General features: G+C 34.3%; 1 protein-coding gene, 2 non-coding genes and 2 pseudogenes across 4 annotated transcripts; 2 read left to right on the top strand and 3 right to left on the bottom strand.

Annotated features, from left to right (window-relative positions):
• Positions 1–207: 207 nt before the first annotated feature.
• On the bottom strand, positions 208–4,420 carry LOC124830396 (putative 2-oxoglutarate-dependent dioxygenase AOP1.2; annotated as a pseudogene).
• Positions 4,421–4,747: 327 nt separating this feature from the next.
• Positions 4,748–7,403, bottom strand: LOC148204112 (uncharacterized; annotated as a pseudogene).
• LOC124830417 (small nucleolar RNA R71) lies at positions 6,763–6,869 on the top strand. Its single transcript, XR_007028184.1, has one exon. It is a non-coding gene; the product is annotated as a small nucleolar RNA R71 (small nucleolar RNA).
• A 2,230-nt stretch (positions 7,404–9,633) lies between the features above and the next one.
• On the bottom strand, positions 9,634–9,705 carry TRNAG-UCC (transfer RNA glycine (anticodon UCC)). The gene has a single exon. It is a non-coding gene; the product is annotated as a tRNA-Gly (tRNA).
• Positions 9,706–13,439: 3,734 nt separating this feature from the next.
• LOC124830408 (pleiotropic drug resistance protein 1-like) lies at positions 13,440–21,015 on the top strand. Of its 2 annotated transcripts, XM_047304110.2 has the most exons (24): positions 13,441–14,000; positions 14,139–14,259; positions 14,377–14,465; positions 14,575–14,659; positions 14,763–14,922; positions 15,029–15,105; positions 15,217–15,270; positions 15,362–15,452; positions 15,547–15,848; positions 15,936–16,217; positions 16,326–16,642; positions 16,725–16,885; positions 17,067–17,170; positions 17,268–17,424; positions 17,496–17,603; positions 17,686–17,849; positions 17,941–18,273; positions 18,537–18,827; positions 18,916–18,999; positions 19,092–19,225; positions 19,338–19,565; positions 19,663–19,834; positions 19,975–20,229; positions 20,320–21,015. In XM_047304110.2, exons 1-24 carry the CDS (start codon positions 13,678–13,680, stop codon positions 20,575–20,577), a joined length of 4,350 nt encoding a protein of 1,449 aa, XP_047160066.2. In that variant the 5' UTR covers positions 13,441–13,677; the 3' UTR covers positions 20,578–21,015. The 2 variants fall into 2 exon arrangements, with proteins under 2 accessions (XP_087963228.1, XP_047160066.2); XM_088107102.1 differs by having other exon boundaries at positions 13,440–14,000; positions 15,936–16,642.
• Positions 21,016–22,094: the final 1,079 nt, after the last annotated feature.

Genomic DNA, 22,094 nt, shown 5'->3' with positions numbered 1-22,094 from the left:
AAAAATTGTAAATAAACTAAAAGTACATTTATATTACCTTTTAATCTAAATTTTTAATTGGTAGAAACACAAGTGGAAGATATAAAGCATATTTATTTGAGAAATTTCATAAATATTGCAGTGGAATTCATCTTATTGAAAAGGAGATGTAATTATATTAGCAATCCATTTTGACTTGATATGTTCATATATAATCATGAATTGCTTTCAAAGACCAACAAACACATAAAGTGCATTATGGTTGCGAGTTGAAGCAAAGAAATTGAAGAACTCTCCAAAATTAAGTGGACGATAACGAAGAGGATGAATTTTGTCATCTACCAACTCACCAGGCACCTCAATCTTCATCTCGTCCGTTGCTCCATGCCTATTCATTCATTAACGTAACATAACTATAATTATTCAATACATATATAACGACAATTTCAATTAATTAATTTTGTGCATATATACCTTCAATGCATCACCAACAATAACCACAAAGCAATTCTGAGGTATTTCTACGTCAACCCATTTGCCTGATCTCGATAGCATCTGCAAACCCTGAACTTCATTTTGGCACAAAACGGTTAAGGTGTCTTTGTCAGTGTGACCATTAGAGGCACCCTTGTTTGCATCAGTATTGTACATGTTCAATCGTATCTGGGTACAACTCTTCATGTTTTCAACATCTGAAATGTAATGTTGGGGAAGGCCATAACCCTCCACAATCATTTTCAAGGCCAGTAAGCTTATTTCTGTCATCTTTAAGCTCATACCCTTCAATATCTCACTGCATGCAATCAAAATAATACATTAAACAAGGTGATTTATACGTGTGTGATCTCTTAAAGAGTAACGGAACAACAACAAGGTCTTAAGTTATGATAATTTAGCTGAATACTAGGAAGGATCCGACATGAATTGAATGAACAATACCAAAAATTTGGGTTTCCTTGAGGCCACCTGAGGTTGGTGAAGGTCTCAACTGATGTTGAGAGAAGAACATCATCGATTGAAAAGCATTCATAGGCAGTGTTCATATACTTATGGACGCGGAAGCTACTGAAAGGCTTTGGACTTATGTGTTGTTGCTTTGACACTCTTAGCTCTTCAATGGAGTTGACCCCATCATCACACCTCAAGAGGAAGAAACCATGACTCTCACATGCCATCTCCTTCCACTCCTCACTTCCTTCCTCTCTCTTTCTCCTTCTTGCTGTCTATTTCTCTCTGTTATGTAGGGATCTAGATGGTGACATAGTTAATATAGTGTAACGATAAGAGAGGAAGATATTAATAAACAAGTTTTGATAGAACGGAAAAACCATTTGTCAACACTCAATTTCGTCTGAATAAACTAATAAAATAAAAATTAAAAATAAAGGTAAAAAAAACAAAAAATAAGAGAATAATAATTAATGGTGAGTAAAAAAAACAAATCTCAACACTTAATTTCGTCCGGGTAAGTTAATAAAATAAAAATAAAAAAAACAAAAAGTAAGAGAATAATAATTAATGGTGAGTAAAGAAAAAAAAAGGAAAAAGAAAATAATAAAATAATTTTCCTTAATGGAGGACACATTAAATCAATATTATACCAATAATTATAAGCAATAATAAAAACTAACACTACAAGAATAATTGAGATTACCGACGGTCATAATTCGTCGGTAATGTATAAAATCCGTCGGTAATTAACATTTACCGACGGCTTACCGACGGCCAACATACCGTCGGTAAAAACGTTGTCGGTAAACTTTACCGACGGATCTTTTGTCCGTCAGTAATTACCGAAGGCTTTTGGCCGTCGGTAAAGCCTTCGGTAATTACCGAAGGCCCTAGGCCTTCGGTAAATCCGTCGGTAAATGTCGCGACCTGGTTCATCTTCTTCCTCTTCCTTCGTCACTGTGTTAATTTTTTTTTTCATTTCCACGAACTCTACCACCAAAACGGCATCACGCGAATAACCATAGGGAATCATGGAGAGTTGAGCTCGCCGAAAAAGTTTAGGACCGGTGATGTTGTGTCATTTTATCACAGAGAGTTGAGCTCGCCGGAAAAATTTAGGACCGGTGATGTTGTGTCAATTTATCATGGAGAGTTGAGCTCGCCGGAAAAGTTTAGCACCGGTGATGTTCCTAATGAACTCTACAACAACCCACCAAAAAACTTGAGCATGCCGAAAAAGTGAAGCTCGCCGGAAAAGTTAAGAGCATCCCGTGATGGTGGAGACTATCCTGCGATGGTGGAGAGCAACCAACAATGGTAGAGAGTTGAAGCCACAAGACGGTGGAGAGCAACCAGAAATGAGTAGTGGTGGTGTGAAACTGAGTTGGTAATGAAAATGAGGAGTAATGGGCGTCTTTGCCACATATATTGACGCTGGGGGCAGAATTTGGGCGGGAAAATTCCCGCTCTTTTTACCGACGGCCAAAAGCCTTCGGTAAATCCGTCGGTAATGTCGGTAAGTGAAATAATGGGCGGGAAAATTCCCGCTTTTTTACATTACCATTACCGACGAATTTACCGAAGGTTTTTGGCCGTCGGTAATGTGTATGTCATTTACCGACGGAGTTACCGAAGACTTGCGGCCGTCGGTAATGTGTATGCCAATTATCGACGGAATTATCGAAGGCTTTTGGCCGTCGGTAATACGTATGTCAGTTACCGACGGAATTATCGAAGGCTTTTGGCCGTCAGTAAATAAAATTCAAAATCCGTCGGTAATGCCGTCGGTAATGAAAATTTACCGACGGAAATATATCCGTCCGTAAAAATCCGTCGGTATTATTAAAAAATTTTGTAGTGTAATATATTTGCTACATGTCAGTTGGTTTTTAAAGAGAAAAATATATTTCTGACTATAATTATAATTAATGACTTGAATATTATTTGATTTGTTTTCTTCCAACGAAGACTATTTTTTCCCTATTTTGTTCATTGTCAATTAATTCACAATCAAGGTCAGATTTCCATAATATTACAATATGTATATAAATATGCATCCTGTCATAGAAAAAGGGGGACGAAAAAAAAAAGAGAGAAACATGCATAAATAATACAAATAGAAAGAGAGAAATAGAGTATAGAGGAAAATAGGTTCTCACACATAACTGTTCTGTCAACTACAACCACCAAGGAAGAACTAGGGGAATACCGAAAGCTAAAAGGTTATGTCGTCTCTACACCATTCTTTTTCTCTTTTTATTGCACTTTGAAGTTTTTTCTAAAAGGTATTATTTTTTATAACACACAAATAACAATTTTTTAAAATCATAAAATAAATGGTACGCGTCGGCCTATGGCCGGTTTCTTTCTTTTCCCACCATTCTTAAAATAAAAAAAAAACACAAAATATTTAAAACAAAAAAAAATGTCAATTTTGTTAAACTAAACTTTTTTTTACCAGAACTACGTGATCCCTGATTTTTCATCATGAATGGAGATACGTAGGAGCAAGGTCAATCCTTGTCGGGTTCACTTCTCAAAAATCCAAAATAATCCATAATAAGTTTTAAACAAACTCACAAACCTTTTTCTACCTAAAGAACTATTTGCTTGTCCTCAAGCAAAGAGAATTCAACTAACACATACTGATAATGCACACAGAATGATTAATGAATTTAAATGGAAATATACCCTCTTATCTCAAGTTCAATTCAAACAATGATATTCCTCAAGCACACACTTCACAGTGTTTTTAGAATGATGACTAACTTATTGGGTCCCTAAGTGCAATTACTTAGTTGAGGTATGACACTAGACATCAAGGCAGATAATATTTGGAATTTTATTTTCTCTTGAAAAAAAAAATTCTATTAGGTTCCTCACTTAGAAGACACTTGCCTGCCAACTAAGCATGGATCTTCCACTCAATTTTTTTTTTACTTGCCACACTCAGTCTCAAAGGAGTGTCTCTTCCCCAGTAACATATAGTCTCAAAGGGGTGTCAATTTTATTCACTCAATATATATTTTTCAATCTTTTAATTTTTTATTTATTTATTTTTTACAGACAAATCTCCAGTAACCAAGTGTAGTGAGTGTTACCACAGAAATCTAAAAAAAAAATATTTTCTATCTTATTTATGTACCTCTCAAAAATTATCTTCCTTAAGTGTCACAGTGTCAAATCTCACTGTGTCGTGTGTGAAGTTTCCCAACAAGCAATCAGAAATATATAATCATAGTGTGCTTAAAAAAATGTCATTATACAAACATAGACTCAGAGTTAAGATGAAACATTTCCATTTAAACATGAGATGCAATATGTAAATGTAAAAATGATGTAAGATGTCATGCACAAGAACACCCCAAGCCTAAATATTTACATGGTCCACAATGTATAGAAAGTAAAAAGTGTAGGGGCTACAACTCACAAGATTACTGATGACGAGAGCGGAGCATGGTGAAAACTTCTTGCAAGAGTTGTTCCACATTGTTTTAATGGAGAAGTTGAGTATCCCGAAACTATATAAACTCTTGATAATGTTGGAGTTGTTGAGTTTGGAGTTCATTAAGGGTATAGAAACAAAAGGAATTTGAGAGGAGGGTCTTCTTCTCTCTCTCTCTTTTTTTTTGAAAACATAAAAACTATTGATAGTCATTTCCATGTGGTGATGTGAATGAGCTCCTTTCTTGGGTACAACATGAACAAGACTCACCCATTCACTATTAGAAATTGGATAGATAATTCCCGCATCTAATAGTTTAATTACCTCTTTCCTTACCACTTCCTTGATAATGGGGTTGAGCCTTCTTTGTGGTTAATGCATAAGTTTAAAATGCTCTTCCAAATAAATTTTATCCATGCACACAGTAGGACTAATACCTTGCAAATCCTCAATTTTCCACCCTATGGCAAATTTATACTCTCTCAACACCTTTAAAAGTTTATCTTCCTCAATAGTAGTAAGTTCACTGCTCACAATTATGGGGTTAACCTTCTGCTCATCTAAGAACCTGTATTTAAGGTGAGAGGGAAGTTGTTTCAATTCTATCTTAGATGTATCTTCTTCTTTGTTCTCACTCTTGTGTAGGTCTTCTATCCCCCTTGTGGACTAATGGCTTGAGGAGTTCTAATTGATGAGCATACTTCACTACCTCTTCATCATTAATTTTTGTACTTAACTCTTTTGCTTCCATTCTTGACAGTAGAGCTCTATCTAATGTATTCTTCCTTAGATGGTAGTATACCTCCTCTAACACAAAAGACTCAATTATTTCAGCCTTGAAACAATCCTCTTTGTCCAATTTATGTTTCACTACTTCATTTATAGAGAATGTGACTTTTTCATCTCCTACTCTTAACATCAATTCACCTTGTTCCATTGGGACTTTAGCATCTTCCTCCATGTCAAGAACCACAAAATCAGATGGAAAGATAAATTTATCCACCTTCACTGAGACATCTTCCACAATTCCATAAGGATAAGTCATTGAACAATTTTCCAATTGTAGAGTTATCATAGTTGGCTTCACTTCTCCAATACCCAACCTTTTAAAAATGGACAAAGGCATCAAATTGATACTTGCTTCAAGGTTACACAATGCCTTACCCACTGTTATATTTCCAATCTCACATGGAATGACAAAGCTTCCTGAATCCTTCAACTTGGGAGGTAATTTTTGTTGAATTATTGCACTGCACCTGTGAGCATAATTGTTTCATCTTCTTGAAGTTTCCTTTTCTTAGACAATAAGTCTTTCATGAATTTAGCATAACTTAGCATTTGCTCCAATGCTTCAGCAAATGGAATATTAATGTGGAGCTTCTTAAAGACATCAAGAAATCTTGCAAATTGCTTCGCTTGTTCTTGCTTTTTCAACCTTTGAGGGAATGGAATTGTAGGAACATACCCACTCTCTTGATTTTTTTTCTCCCTCATTCTTCTCCTCACATTTTCTCTCAACTTCATTTTCTTCACTCTCTTCTACTGTTTCATCAACTCTTTTTTTTCCCTCGCTCCATCTCACTCCTTTTTTCATTCTCTAACACTCTTAGACTTCTCAATTGAATTGCCTTTCATTGTTTCCTTGGGTTTGGTATGGTGTCACTAGGAAATGTTCCAAGAGATCTCTTTGAGAGTTGTCTTGAAAGTTGACTAATTTGGTTCTCCAAATTTATGATGAAAGCTTCCTAGTTCTTGAAGTTAGTCCTTATCTCATTCATGAAATTAGAAGTCTGCTCCACAAAGGTAGAAGTTTGTAGAGTTAGCTTCTCTAATACATTTTCCAACGTAGACATCTTGTTTCCTTGATTGTTAGGTTGTGCTTGATATTGATATGGAGGCCTTGGTTGATTGGATTGGATTGGATTGGATTACTCCAAGGTCTAGTTGGTTGATGCCTCCAATTTGCATTAAGGCTGGTAGAAAACTGATTCTGTTGTTGTCCCACTACATTCACATGTGCCTCTTGTTGAGTGGCCTGACATTCACCATTCTGATCCATTCCTCCACAAAAATCACACATTGGAGATATTGTATTAACATTATTTGCTTGCATATTTCCCAACTTCTGAGTCAAATTAGTGATCTGCTGTGTTAACAACTTGTTTTGGGCTAGGATAGCATCCAAAGTATTAACTTCCAACACTCCAGTTTTTCTATTTTAGCGATCAAACTGCATATTCACTGTGTTATTTGCCATTAGCTCAAGTGTCTCCAAAGCTTCCTCTGGTATTTTCAGATTAAATGATCCTCCACTTGCTGCATCCAAAATTGCTTTAAAAGAGGGTGAAAGACCATTATAGAAAATTTGCACTTGCAACCATTCTGGTAGAGCATGATGTGGACACTTCCTCATTAGCTCCTTGTATCTTTCCCATGCCTCATATAAGGATTCGGTTTCTTGCTGCACAAAGGTAGTGATCTCATTTCTCATTTTAGCTGACTTTGATGGAGGGAAGTATTTGGTTACAAATTTTGTAGCCATATCCTCCCATGTAGAAATACTCCCTTGAGGTTGTGATTGAAGCCAGCTTTTGGATTTATCCCGTAGTGAAAAGGGAAAAAGTCTCAAGTGAATTGCATCATCTGAAACTCCATTAATCTTCAAGGTATCACAAATTGCCAGAAAATTCTCCAAATGAGAATTAGGGTCTTCTGATACTGCACCTCCGAATTGATTCTGTTGGATGACTTGTAACAATGCAGACTTGATTTCAAAGTTGTTGGCTTGAATAGGAGGTCTCACAATGCTCCCTTGGTAACTATTAGGATTTGACATAGAATAATCACGAAGAGTCTTTCTAATAGGTTGTTCTTCTACCATTGTTGATGTCTTCTCATCTTGCTAAATCCGTCTTTGTTCCTTTCTTCTTTCTCTCTTTCTCCTTCTTGCACTACTTCTGTTGTTTCTGGCAGTGCGTTCAATTTCTGAATCAAAAAGCAAATCTTCTGGAGCACCAGTACCTCGCATAAACAACTTAAAGACACAAAAACAGAACACACAAAAATTACACGACAACAAAATAAATGAACACAATTAAAAACGAAAAGCAAAATTTAGAAACGAATTTTTTTTCTCCTAAAATCTACAACTCAAATCTTAAGCCAATTAGATCACTAATATCAACTGAAATCAATCCCCGACAATGGCGCCAAAAACTTGATGCACGTTTGGCAAGTGTACCAATCATTATTGTAGTAATAAAATATCGTCCTCTGGGATTGAATGAGTTGAGTACTAGATTACTAATTCACGTAATTTTGAGCAACAAAAATATCAAGTTAAATGATGAACATAAATAAGTGATTGGAATTCAAATAATATAAACAATTTTAGAGAATTGATTTCATACGTTTTCATACAACTTCCTCCCCTTTTCAACTTGATGTGTGAATTGTAATTATCTACTTGAGTTTAGTAAGAACTTGTTTATCCGTAATTCCTTAGATAGATAAACTTATCTATTGAATTCGAACCCCCAATTCCTTAGGTCAGTTACAAAATTCAATAAAATCATGAAGAACAATTATTATCTCAATTGCAAACTAATTAGTTGTGCCCAATTTCCCAATTGTGACAACATCTAATCTGTTCTATTTATAATCGCAAAAATCCCTAATTTCCCAATTGTGAAACTGTTCATAGAATAGACATTAGAACTAAATAGAACACTGAGACAATTAAAATTAACAAAACATCAATTGAAAAGGTTTAGAAATTATAATCAAAAGTACTACATCAATCCTTTAACAAAAGAAAATTTAGCCCTGCATAATGTAAAAATTCAAATGCAAACCAAAAAGAAGAAGAATAAGTGTTGAAGCTTTTCCCTGCATCTCCCTGCATAATGTAATCCTTCCTTTTAATCCCCCTATTTAGGAGAGTGATTACTCTCTCTAAGTAACTGTCATTAATTTCTATTTAATTTAAATCTCTTTAAATCCACGTTATATAAGAGGTTAGTAACTGCTCTAAAAAATTCAACCGTTCATGAAAAAATCCACAATCTGCTTGTGCTCTTCTCTATTTTAATTTTGCACTTCCTAAAGCAAAATCCACAGGTTGTGGTAAAAACCGCAACTCACTTGTGGAACTCTCTGTTTTGTCTTCTATTCTTTGGAGCATAATCCACAGGTTGTGGAACTCTCTGTTTTGCATCTGCATTTTGTATATCAATTCATCCCAAGTTATGATTTTGACACTTAGAATCATCAATCTACAAGAAAAACACAGAATTTTTATGTATGATCCAAAACAAGGATAATGTATGATGAAATCATTCAATTGATGCAATTATATATGCAAATAACCATTTTATTCACACATCACAAAGGATAATGTTTTATATTGAATTTTTTTTATGACATCTATATATTCTAACATGTACAAACAAAAAACAATAATTCTTACAAATCGACCAGCTTTTGTATCACTGGTACCATCAATGGAAGTTCATCAATTATGTTACAGATATTGACAAAATGTGACCACCCCCATTTATGAGATGTGAATGAGAATTAGTTGCAGTGATGAATACATATATATAGATATGTGAATGTGATGAAGAAGTTGGTATTCTAAAAGGAGGTATATATAATAGTTGTTGTCATCGTAATAAACACAGTCATAAATGATTGAGACATAGCCATGCACTTCACCACAATTCTTCATATTTCCCATGTTCATTTTGTCTCCCATTCTATCTTTTAGGTTAACTTCATCTCCATCTACCTTTTCTCTCCTCCTTCTCACCTTACCTGTCATTTCATTCATCTCATCTTTCTATTTTATACTCAAATATACTGTATTGGTTTGAAAAAAATTTGAAAGGAAGTGGTATATGATTTAGAGAAATAACACTGTGATATAAATTTTTTACATTTATTTTATATTATTCTTTTTTACTTACTTTTTAAAAAAATAAAAAAAATTATTTCTTTTATGACTATTTTATTTTTGTAATATTTATCAAACATAAATGTATTTCATCTTATCATTGTTTTATTATTTATCAAGAATATTTCTTTACACCACCTTACCTGTCATGTATATGTATATAGAATATATAAAGTTTACAATTGTGATAATAAACTTTTAACTAAATTGATTGGATTTTTCTTTTCATAGTGTAAAGGTAATTTGGAAAACATGAATCATATTATTATTTATTGAATTATTAAAATTGAAAAAATTGAACATATGCGTCAGCCGGGAGTCGAACCCGGATCTATTGCTTGGAAGGCAATTATCCTAACCGTTGGACTACTGACGCTGCATTTTGTTATGATTTAATTCAAGTATTAATTTTATAATAATTTTATAATATATTTATAATATACAGGATTTATAATATATAGGCATTTCCACGGATGCATGGAATATGCTAAAGTAAAATTCCCTATTTAACTCAAATCAAATGCTTTGTTTAATAGATAACTAAATTAATATAAATACTCTTACGAATCTCCTTTTTATTAATTTTCATTCAGAAAAACATGTTGAAAAAAAATGACAAACATCAACTTATGATGTCCGACATCAGATGTTTTAGTCATAATTCAGTTATCATAACTTAGTTCAAACAAAAAAAAAAGTACTAAAATGATTGCTTAGTTGAGAGTTTATAAAAAAAAAAGTCAAATTCAAAAGCCCTACTTTTTTGTTTTTGATATTTGTTCACAAAGAAAGTATTAGAGATTAAAGTGTTGATGAAAAATAAGTAAAAGTTTATGATTTTGAGTACAACACATGATCACATGCATGAAGGAAGTATAAAAAGCCTACTTGAATGAATTTGAGAGAGAATGATTAAATGAATTTGAAAGGATTTGAAGGTAAATTTTTTGTTGTTTATTTGAGTGAATTTAGAGGTAAGTAAAAATGTATTTTGAAAGTAATTTTTTTTAATTTGTCACATCAATCAAATTCTACACTAATTCTTACAAACTTTATTTTCAAATCTGTTCTCACTTACCTTCAAATCCAATTCAAATAAACAATAAAAAAATTTACCATCAAATCCTCTTAAATTCATTCAATCACTCTCCTCCAAATCCATTCAAGTGAACAAGAGTAAAGATTTGGGGTTGTATTTATGGTAGGCATGTCCATGGATATCTTATATTTAAAGATATGATTATGGTGGTGCGTTTGGTCGTGTTGGTTGAGAAATATTTGAGTTTATTAGAGGTGAAATGATGAAGGTGATCGATGATGAGAGACACTTAACATTATTTTAGGTGAAGCAAAGGCCAGGTAGCACATGCATGCATATATATGCAAATGTGAATGCATGATAAGAATGGACATGCATTAGTGGAGAATACGTAGAATAATGATGTTGTTTGAAATATAATAATGGTGAGAGAAGTAAATAGGCGTTGACTCTTGGACCATCGGATCTTTTCCGGATCCATGGGGATTTTGGGACACATGGGATCTCTTTTGTCTTCTCTTCTCATCTTCATCTTCAACATTCTACCTCTTCCCTTCCACATGCAAAAATAATGTCTTCAAAATATTCTAAAACGAATTAATTCTACTGCATTAAATGGAAAGTTTAACGATATATAAAATGAAATACTTCTATCATGTTAAGTCTACTATATAGATAAATTATATTTTATTGATCATCAATTTTTTCTCGGTTTATTCTAATGTATAATTTTCCAATCTCATAAGGACATTTGGGTATTTAAGTATGAGATTCAAATATAAGTGGTGTTAAATCTTTTGTATGAATAACTTATACCTTATTAGTGATCAATCTCTTCATATTATATTTGAATGTATATTTTCCTAATACACTTTTAAGTATTCAAATATGAATGATATTAAAGCTTAAGAAAATAATGTTAAATTTATTATATGCATAACTCAATCATTAATTTTTTTTCTTGGAATGAAGTTTGCAATTTCGTGTTAGAAATTCATGTTTTTGGTAAAAATTATATTTTGGTAATAGTATTCTTTCTATCAATTAAATGATATCCTTAGGGTTAATTACCAAATAGTTTAAGTATTATCTGCTTTGGAATCTTGTCTATCATAGTTTTGTTCTTAAAAGATGTATCAATAGGTGAAGGAATATTTAAACTCTACTTGACCTCAACTCCTAAGAGTGTGGTAGGAACATAAGTCTTCTAGTAGAAGTCTAAGGGAAATGATTAGATGTCCTCGATGGAGAGCTTAAGGGATTGAATGTTTCATTACTAGTCCCACTATAGACGCCAAATGATCTTATCAAAATCTTGGATTTGCGGACATGTAACAAAATCCTAGTTGTGACTTTAAAATCTCTTGTTGATTTGCTATTGAGAGAAGAGTAATGATAACATGACACACTTTTACATTCATTTGACATAGGATACAAGGGTAAAATAGTCAAAAAAGTGTAAACTTTGTATTGTTTCAAGAAAGAAAAGAATAAAATATGAATAAGGATAGTGTCAAATGAATGTAAAATATTTAGGTGTGTCAAATAATCTTTAATCTCGAGAGAAATGTGATACACCTACAAAAAACTCTTTTAAGTGTTAGTAAGAGAATTTAGGATCTTTATGAATACAGTAAGTATGAGTTACTATGAAGTAAGTATTTATTGTAATACTAATTGTATTATTATAGAATCAATATGAATCATGAATCTATATTCTAATTGGAATAATACTTATCTCAGTCATATAATAATAACATAGTTAATAATAACATAATGATAAATAATAATCATAATATCAAATTATTGATATTAATTATGATAACTAGATATAATCCAAATAGACATAGGTTTGACTACTCCATAATAAAAAGTTTAATAATTTTTTATTAAATCATCGTGTTTTTAATATATCTATTAGTGAGATTGAAACATGTACTGATTATTCATTTAAAAACTTATTAATCCTAACAAATATTTAAGAGAACATTATAAATTTTGTATAAAGAAAGTGTGAAGGAAGAAGTGATTCTTACGCAGAATCTGTATTTTTCTTAAGCAGCCATTCTCTTAATATTGTAACAAATATTAAAATAATTTTAGGTCGGCATAACTTGGCAATTCCATATACAGATGGAACTTTGCATTTCTTTTATTACCTTTCTAACTCATCACCAAACTTCAAACCCAATCTTCCCGAATCTAGTAAACCCTACTTTTAAACTCATACATTTTATTATTACTACTACTAATAATGTTTCTTTTTCTTCTGTTTTTGAGAGAGGATCAATATTTTATTAAATAACATCAAATTTCTTGGGTTCTGTATTCTGAGTAGATATCCCTCGTCTATTGATTTATTACTACCAAAATAATGATAGATTCCTGCTCAACTTTTTATTTTATTGTTCAAGTCAGAACATTCAGGATCCGTTACTTATAGCACCACTTCAGTTTTTCATCATTTCCTGTTACCCTTTTAATTGGATTGTTAATTCATTTCGCTATTTTTTCTCCAATTTTCCGAACTTTATTTGGTTAAATTGTAGAGAGAGCATTTTATTATCTAATCAACTAATTCAGGGAGATAAGAAATAAATTAATTTCGTTAAAGACATTAACTTTGTCTTAGTTTGAGTGGTTTATTCCTATGAAAAGGTTTGTGCGTGCTGATGTATATATAAGCCTCCATATTTTTATTTAATTTTTATTTTAAAAATTTATCATAACACTAATTACTTATCAAGTACACATATATCATTTCCGTAATTGGTTTATTAAAATAAAAAATTATAAGATTTCTTGATTTTTAGTAAAACAACCTTAAAACAAACAAACGGAAAGAGTACAATGTTGTCAAAAAAAAAAAAAGGATGTTGGACTTGGCATTATGTCATAAGAGAAAAAGGGTACAATGAAGACGTGATTATTTTATACAAGAGTGATTAGTTTAATTTTGTTATCTTTCTGGTGTGATAACATATTAATCAGTAACGTGAGAGGTTTGAAATGGGTGTGATTCTGAGGACCTGTCTTTTATTTAAGAAATGCACATTATTGAGCCAACGCAGAAGATTGCATGTAGGATTCACAGTCATTGCTTCCAACCACTATATAAGTAGGTGCCTACATTCCTAAGCTTCCGTTCATCCTCTTCTGTTATTAAGACAGAATGCAAGAAACCATTTCCATTTATGTCATTCATTCTTAAACCAGAAACAGGTGGATTAATTCATTGCATTGCATGCACATCACAAGTTTATCATAAACTCTCCATATCAGAATTAGCTTCCTTGTATGAGTTGAAAGATGGAAAATGATGAACTGAGAGCTGCAAGTGCACGCATAGGGAGCTCCAGCGTGTGGAGAAGCAGTGGTGTTGATGTGTTTTCAGGGTCTTCAAGAAGAGAAGAGGATGAACAAGAGCTTAAATGGGCTGCCATTGAGAAACTTCCCACGTATCTACGCATGACTAGGGGCATTCTCACCGAGGCTGAAGGCCAACCTCCTACGGAGATTCATATAAACAAACTTGGTCCACTTCAGAGGAAGAACTTGGTGGAGAGGCTTGTCAAGATTGCAGAACAAGATAATGAGAAGTTCTTGTTCAAGTTAAGAGACCGCATTGATCGGTAAGCTACTAACATATGTGTGTGTGTGTTTTAGATTTGATCGCTTTGACTCGGGTATGGAAAATAATGGATGTTTTAGGCCGTCTGGGCGTGTTGGATCATGTATAAGGAAATTTATAATGTGTGTTGAAAGTGCAGTGTTGGACTTGAAATTCCCACTATTGAAGTCCGTTTTGAGCACTTGAATGTTGAGGCAGAAGCTCATGTGGGAAGCAGAGCACTACCTACAATCTTTAACTTCTGCATTAATTTGTTGGAGGTAATTGTAAATGGTCAATAGATTTGGATGTTGTTACGAGAGTTGTTTCTGAAGAAGAGAACGCTGACAAGTTCAAATGTGTGTCTCTGTGTGTGCATTTTCTCTTTCTTTCTGAAGGGGTTCCTCAATTCTCTTTACCTTATTCCCAGTCGAAAGAAGCCATTCACAGTTCTTGATGATGTCAGCGGAATCATCAAGCCTAAAAGGTAAGAAGGTGGAGTTGACCTTTGTGGAATTGGTATGTAGGAATGTTGAGGAACTAGACTAAACTAAACTATCTTTTCTCAACATATATTTTTGTTTTGGCTTATGCAGAATGACACTTCTTTTAGGCCCTCCAAGCTCTGGAAAGACCACATTATTGTTGGCACTGGCTGGAAGACTTGGCAAAGATCTAAAAGTAAGGACGTGTGAGATTTGCTTTTGTTTCAGTAATTGCTCAGATGAATAAGAATCGCTTAAAGGTTTATGATTCGTTCTACTTTATTCCCGATGAATTGCAGTCTTCGGGGCGAGTTTTGTATAATGGTCGTGGGATGGAGGAATTTGTGCCTCAGAGAACATCGGCTTACATAAGTCAAACTGATCTACACATAGGAGAAATGACAGTGAGAGAAACATTGGCCTTTTCAGCAAGGTGTCAAGGGATTGGAACGCGTTATGGTCAGTAATCCCTTTGAAAACAGGAGCCATTCTTGATGTCAGGTCTACTTGTCTTTGAAGGATTATCTCACTTAACTTTGATTGAACTGTTCCCTATGAAATGCAGAGATGCTGGCAGAACTGTCAAGAAGAGAGAAGGCTGAAAACATTAAGCCAGATCCTGATCTTGATATTTATATGAAGGTGACACCAGATCAAAATTAAATATCAAATTTTAACCATTCGCAGTTTCTTGACTCCGCAGTGAATATGTTAGAAATGTACGTGGCTAATCTAAACGTACTAAATTTGCAGGCAGCAGCACTTGAAGGCCAAGAAACCAATGTGGTTACTGATTATATAATGAAGGCAAGACATTAAATTCAGCAACTTTGTAATATGGTTTTAATTGAAAAAAGAAGGAAGAAACTTAGTTGTTCCTGTTTGTAACATTTGGCAGATTTTGGGACTAGAAGTTTGTGCGGATACCATGGTAGGGGATGACATGATTCGGGGTATTTCTGGCGGACAGAAGAAAAGAGTCACAACTGGTAAACAAAAAAATATTGTTTTCTGTTTAATATGTAATATTTTAATATTTTTTGAGACTTATAAGTCGATATTATTTGTGTCTATGAATTATAGGTGAGATGCTAGTTGGACCAGCAAGAGCACTTTTCATGGATGAAATTTCAACTGGTTTAGACAGTTCCACCACATTCCAAATGGTTAATTCTCTAAGACAATCTATCCACATTCTGAATGGAACAGCTGTGATCTCTCTTCTGCAGCCAGCACCAGAAACTTACGAGTTATTTGATGATATTATTCTCCTCTCAGATGGTCAAATTGTGTATCAGGGTCCAAGGGAAAATGTGCTTGAGTTCTTTGAATACATGGGGTTCAAATGTCCAGAGAGGAAAGGAGTAGCAGATTTTTTACAAGAAGTAATTCTAACTTTCCATATACTTGTTTTCCTTTTTTCATCTTTAAAACACACACAACTCAATTCTTCATGTTTACATGTATGACAGGTAACATCAAGAAAAGACCAAGAACAATATTGGGCAAGTAAAGATGAGCCATACATCTTCGTCACTGTTAGAGAGTTTGCTGAGGCATTTCAGTCGTTTCACATTGGTCGAAAGCTTGGTGATGAACTTGCCACCCCATTTGACACGTCCAAAGGCCACCCTGCTGTGTTAACAAAGAACAAGTACGGTGTTAGCAAGAAGGAGCTCTTGAAGGCTTGCGTGTCCAGAGAATTCTTACTTATGAAAAGGAATTCGTTTGTCTATATTTTCAAGATGTGGCAAGTAAGCACAGTTCTAGCTTCAATATATTTATTTTCCTTTGTTAATAAACTGCAACTGCGCCGGCCAGTTCATGTAGATTACTTCAAGTTTGGTTTCTTTCATTTTCAGTTAATTTTAACGGGGTTCATAACAATGACACTGTTCCTGAGAACTGAGATGCACCGGGATACTGAAACTGATGGTGGTATCTTTATGGGTGCATTGTTCTTCGTACTAATTGTGATTATGTTCAATGGATACTCCGAGCTATCCATGTCCATCATGAAACTTCCCGTTTTCTATAAGCAAAGGGACCTTCTCTTTTTTCCTTCTTGGGCATATTCTCTGCCTACATGGATCCTTAAGATTCCTATAACCTTAGTGGAAGTTGGTATTTGGGTTGTGATGACTTACTATGTAATAGGATTTGATCCTAGTATTGAAAGGTGAGAATCTTCTATTAATTTTATAATGCATAGACTTTAGACTTAGCTTGGTAGTGTGCCTACTAATACTTCCTCATGCCAGGTTCATCAAGCAGTACTTTCTGCTTGTTTGTATCAACCAGATGGCATCTGGACTTTTTCGATTTATGGGGGCAGTTGGGAGGAACATCATCGTTGCAAACACAGTTGGGTCATTTGCTTTACTTGCAGTTATGGTCATGGGTGGATTTATCCTATCTAGAGGTAAAGTGTTGATAAAAGTACTTCAGTTTACTTTGCAAAAGTAAACTGAATGTGTTACTAGAAGTTATTGCAAAAGTATTGGATTGTCCTTGTAAAAGTAGAGTGATAATGCATGTTCCTAAGCATGTTCCAAGGTATTTTGATGTCAAAATCTGACAATGTAGCCTCCTTTTTTAATCAGTTGATGTGAAGAGGTGGTGGCTGTGGGGTTACTGGTTCTCGCCCATGATGTATGCACAGAACGCTATAGCTGTTAATGAATTTCTCGGAAAGAGTTGGTTACATGTAAGTCTCTATACATGTACGGGAATACAAATATGTAACTGGGAAAAAAGTGTGAATCAGATTTAGATGACAATATGTGAATATTTCTGCATTGAAGGTACCCCCAAATTCAACAGAACCATTAGGAGTGAAGGTGTTGAAGTCAAGAGGGATATTCCCTGAAGCATACTGGTATTGGATTGGTGTTGGAGCTTCCATTGGATACATGTTACTGTTCAACTTCCTTTTCCCCTTGGCATTGCAATATCTTGACCGTAAGTACCTTTACACGAACCTTTCAGTTTTGAACTGACATTACTCTAACAACGGAAACATTTTGCTGCAGCATTTGATAAACCCCAAGCTTTGATATCAGAAGAAGCCTTAGCTGAGAGAAATGCAGGCAGAAAGGAACACATCATTGAATTATCGTCTAGATTCAAAGGCTCTTCTGGTGGGTTGCATGTTACTCACGCAGTCACATTTTCTTCCTGTTTTAATTGCACATGTTCATGTAGTGTATAATTTCAATGCAGATAAAGGGAATGAAAATCGCAGAAGTGTGTGCTCCAGAACTCTGTCAGCAAGAGTTGGCAGCATTGGTGCAAGCAAGCATAACACAAAGCGAGGGATGGTTCTTCCTTTCACACCCCTTTCTATTACTTTTGATGAAATCAGATATGCGGTGGAGATGCCACAGGTACAAGAATTGAATTTCATAGTGTATGGTGTCCCTCCGCATGTTTTCCCATAGTTTTTCTGGAAATAGATTCCGATTTCTATGTTTGCAGGAAATGAAGAACCAAGGCATTCTTGAAGATCGACTTGAACTGTTGAAGGGTGTCAATGGAGCTTTTAGACCAGGAGTTCTGACAGCTCTGATGGGTGTAAGTGGGGCTGGTAAAACAACTTTAATGGACGTGTTATCTGGAAGGAAATCAGCAGGTTATATTCAAGGGCAAATCACTATATCCGGTTACCCTAAAAAGCAAGAAACTTTTGCTCGCATTGCAGGATACTGTGAACAGACCGATATCCACTCTCCCCATGTTACAGTGTATGAGTCTTTGGTTTATTCTGCATGGCTTCGGTTACCACTTGACGTTGATTCTGCAACTAGAAAGGTAAACTTTTGAAAATGAGATCATGCATTGTATATTAACATCAAGAGAATTCAGTGCCTCCTATTACTTCTTGGAATGAGGAAATCTTGGGTGTTTGATTGGTTGTGTTGTGCCTAATAAGATCCGTGTTCGTGCTCATGTTAGAACTTCTTTGTGCACACACAGCAAATGAAATGACATTGCAACATTGTAGTACTGTAGCTTCTTCCAAATGTCCAATGAAACCATTTCAGTTGCTTACAGACCCTATTGATTGATAGCAGATGTTCATCGAGGAAGTTATGGAGCTGGTAGAGCTGACTTCACTGAGAGAAGCCTTGGTGGGATTACCAGGAGTGAATGGCCTATCCACGGAGCAGCGAAAGAGGTTAACAATTGCAGTTGAACTTGTTGCCAATCCATCTATTATATTCATGGATGAACCTACCTCTGGCCTTGATGCCAGAGCTGCTGCTATAGTTATGAGGACAGTGAGGAATACAGTGGATACCGGGCGAACAGTGGTCTGCACAATCCACCAGCCTAGCATTGATATATTTGATGCTTTTGATGAGGTCAGTGACAGTTTTCCTTCTCGTAACTTGCTTACAAAAATTAAGTGTTTCATTTTAAGGCTGAACATATATATTGTTATGTTGACAGCTACTTCTGTTGAAGCGTGGAGGTGAGGAAATATATGTGGGGCCTCTAGGCCAACATTGTTCTCAACTGATCAGCTACTTTGAGGTCTGCACTGCATCATCTCTAACTAGTAATTAATTACTGCTAAATACTATTTTCAACCAGTTTGTTCATCAAGTAACATGTGCTTGGTGTAGGGAATTAATGGGGTGCCAAAGATTAAGAATGGTTATAATCCTGCCACTTGGATGTTGGAGGTTACTTCAGAAGCACAAGAAGCAGCTCTTGAAGTTAACTTCACTGAAATATACAAGAATTCTGACCTATATAGGTGGGAACAACTAGAAATTCAAACCAAAATCCACATGAAAGCATTTCCCTCTGAGCATTAGTTACTGTTAATATGTTTTTCTATGGTTAACCAATATTACACATTAATTCAGGAGAAACAAGGCCTTGATAAGGGAACTTAGCACACCTCCAGCAGGTTCCAAAGACTTGTACTTCCCCACAAAGTACTCACAGACTTTCTTCACTCAATGCATGGCTTGCCTTTGGAAACAACACCTATCATACTGGAGAAATCCCCCATACAGTGCAGTGAGACTTTTATTCACAACAATCATAGCCTTACTGTTTGGGACAATATTTTGGGATATCGGCTCTAAAAGGTACCAACATGCAACCACTAAACACAATTTCTCCGAATAGTTTCTAACTCCCTTACAATTTTTTATGTTACAACCTTAATTTATTTATCTGATGCAGGCAAAGAAAACAGGATATATTTAATGCAATGGGGTCCATGTATGCTGCGGTGCTCTTCATCGGGATACAAAATTCTACATCTGTGCAACCTGTTGTAGCCATAGAGAGAACAGTCTTCTACAGAGAAAGAGCAGCTGGAATGTACTCAGCTTTACCATACGCATTTGGACAGGTATACTGAAATTGTTCATCCAAAACTAAAGAACATTAACAATCAATTACCAAGTAATTCTCTTAGTTATAGAGCACTGATAATCATGAAGTTATGGAAGTCTAATTTTGGCTAACTCGCCCCACAATTGAAATATTCAGGTTGCCATTGAGATCCCATACATACTCATACAGACCCTCGTGTATGGGGTGATAGTGTATGCCATGATTGGGTTTGATTGGACACTGAGCAAGTTCTTTTGGTATATCTTCTTCATGTTCTTCACCTTTTTATACTTCACCTTCTATGGCATGATGGCTGTGGGTCTTACCCCGGATCACAACGTTGCTGCTATAGTTTCCTTTGGGTTCTACATGATATGGAACCTCTTCTCAGGATTTGTGATTCCAAGAACAGTAAGCCCATCTCTCCCTTTAGCTTCATTTTAACACACATATGCATATGGTAAGTGATTGACTGAGAAATGATATTTTATACTGATACAGAGGATGCCGGTGTGGTGGAGATGGTACTTTTGGATCTGTCCTGTGTCTTGGACCTTGTATGGATTGGTTACTTCACAATTTGGTGACATAAAAGAGCGCATAGAGAGTGGAGAGAGTGTGGAAGAGTTTGTTAGGAGTTACTTTGGGTATAGAGATGACTTTGTAGGTGTAGCTGCTGCTGTGCTTGTTGGGTTTTCACTACTTTTTGGATTTACCTTTGCCTTCTCAATCAAGGCATTCAATTTCCAAAAGAGATGAACACTTTACTTTGCACAACTTGTAAATGAAGTATCACATTTCATCCAACAACAAAGAAATATGTAGAAACATAGATCACTATTCTGCTTCGAAATTTCTGCTTCACTTTGTTGTCGTGATGTTACAATCCATGTTCCTTGTTCTACAATACGGTTACATTGTACTTGGGTGTCGTAAGTGTTAATCAATGGTGAGTCCATTGCCTATGTGAATGTGCTTGTTTTGTTGTTCTCAGAACAGTCCAAGAAAACTGAGTCAACAAAGAGACATACATAGCAGAGAAAATGATTTAATAACAAGAGGGAGAAGAGAGAGAATAGGAAAGATAATATTGAATAGTGTAAGAATTATTTTATGTGCAGAAGATGTGGATCAGACTATCTGTCCATCTTTATCAAATTGTTTTCGTTTTAATGCGCACTGCAGCAACGTGCAATTTATTAGGGGAATCATCAATAATTTAATCATGGTACGTCACACTCACTGTTTATTATGATTAAAATTGTGACGTCATTTGTTAATTCACTCGTAACTAAATATGCTCTATTATACTTTGTGTGGAAAACTCATTTGAAAATTATTAAGAAAAGAGAAAGATAAAAATAAATAAATAAATAAAAATGGATAGGCATAAGAAAGAAACTAGAAAATTTTAATCTTGGATTATTTTTAATGAGTGAAGTAAATAGTGAAAATAAATGAATTATATGATGAAAATAAATTATAAACTTTTACTTTTGTTTTCGCTTGACACAAAAGTACCCTTTTCTAATTTTTCATAAAATAATTATTTAATTTTGTTCTGTATATAGATTATTTAATTACTGTGATTGGATTGATGGAGTCGAAATTATTCTATCTCAGTTATTGGTTTTTAAATTTCAAATTTAAATATGCAGTTGTATTAAATATTTAAAGAAAGTTTTTATCGGACATAACTATTTTATTCCGTTCAAACAGGATTTTTTTTTCTATTAAAAAATGCTTGCAATTTAAAAACGAGAAAACAATTGATATTAAGATTTCTTTCAAACTATCTAAATATTTTATCACTGAATACATTAGTTTATTTTTATGTTTCATCGTGTCTTTGTGCCATCTATTATTTATTTATTTATTTAAAAAACAGTGTTTTTAATCTACAAATGTAATGTTAATGTACTTAGCTTTCCTTTAAAAGTTGTCTGAAATTAAAGTTCAAATTTAAAATCAATACGTTTAAAAAACATAAAAACAATTACTAAAAAGGACAACGGACACAAATCACATTCTGACAAGCATTATATTAAGTGGGCGTTTTAGCAAGAACAATATTTGAGTTTAAGAATAAAATGAAAATCGTAGTCCTCACGTTCTCTTCAACTAAAAAAAGTTTTAGAAGTGAGTTTATCTGATAGTTAAAACGAAGAGCGTCTTGCGATCAAACAATAAAAAATAAAGTGTCTTTCAATCCTTAACCAATTAAGGTTTAGTCGTAGATACAACTTTGTTTGTTGAAGGCATCTCATATTTCATTC

This window comes from Vigna umbellata, chromosome 2, assembly GCF_029865625.1.
Source record: "Vigna umbellata cultivar VRB3 chromosome 2, Vumbellata_1.0, whole genome shotgun sequence".
Lineage (NCBI taxonomy): Eukaryota > Viridiplantae > Streptophyta > Magnoliopsida > Fabales > Fabaceae > Vigna > Vigna umbellata.
Note: the sequence above shows the minus strand (reverse complement) of the source record. Positions and strands in the feature narration are given on the sequence as shown.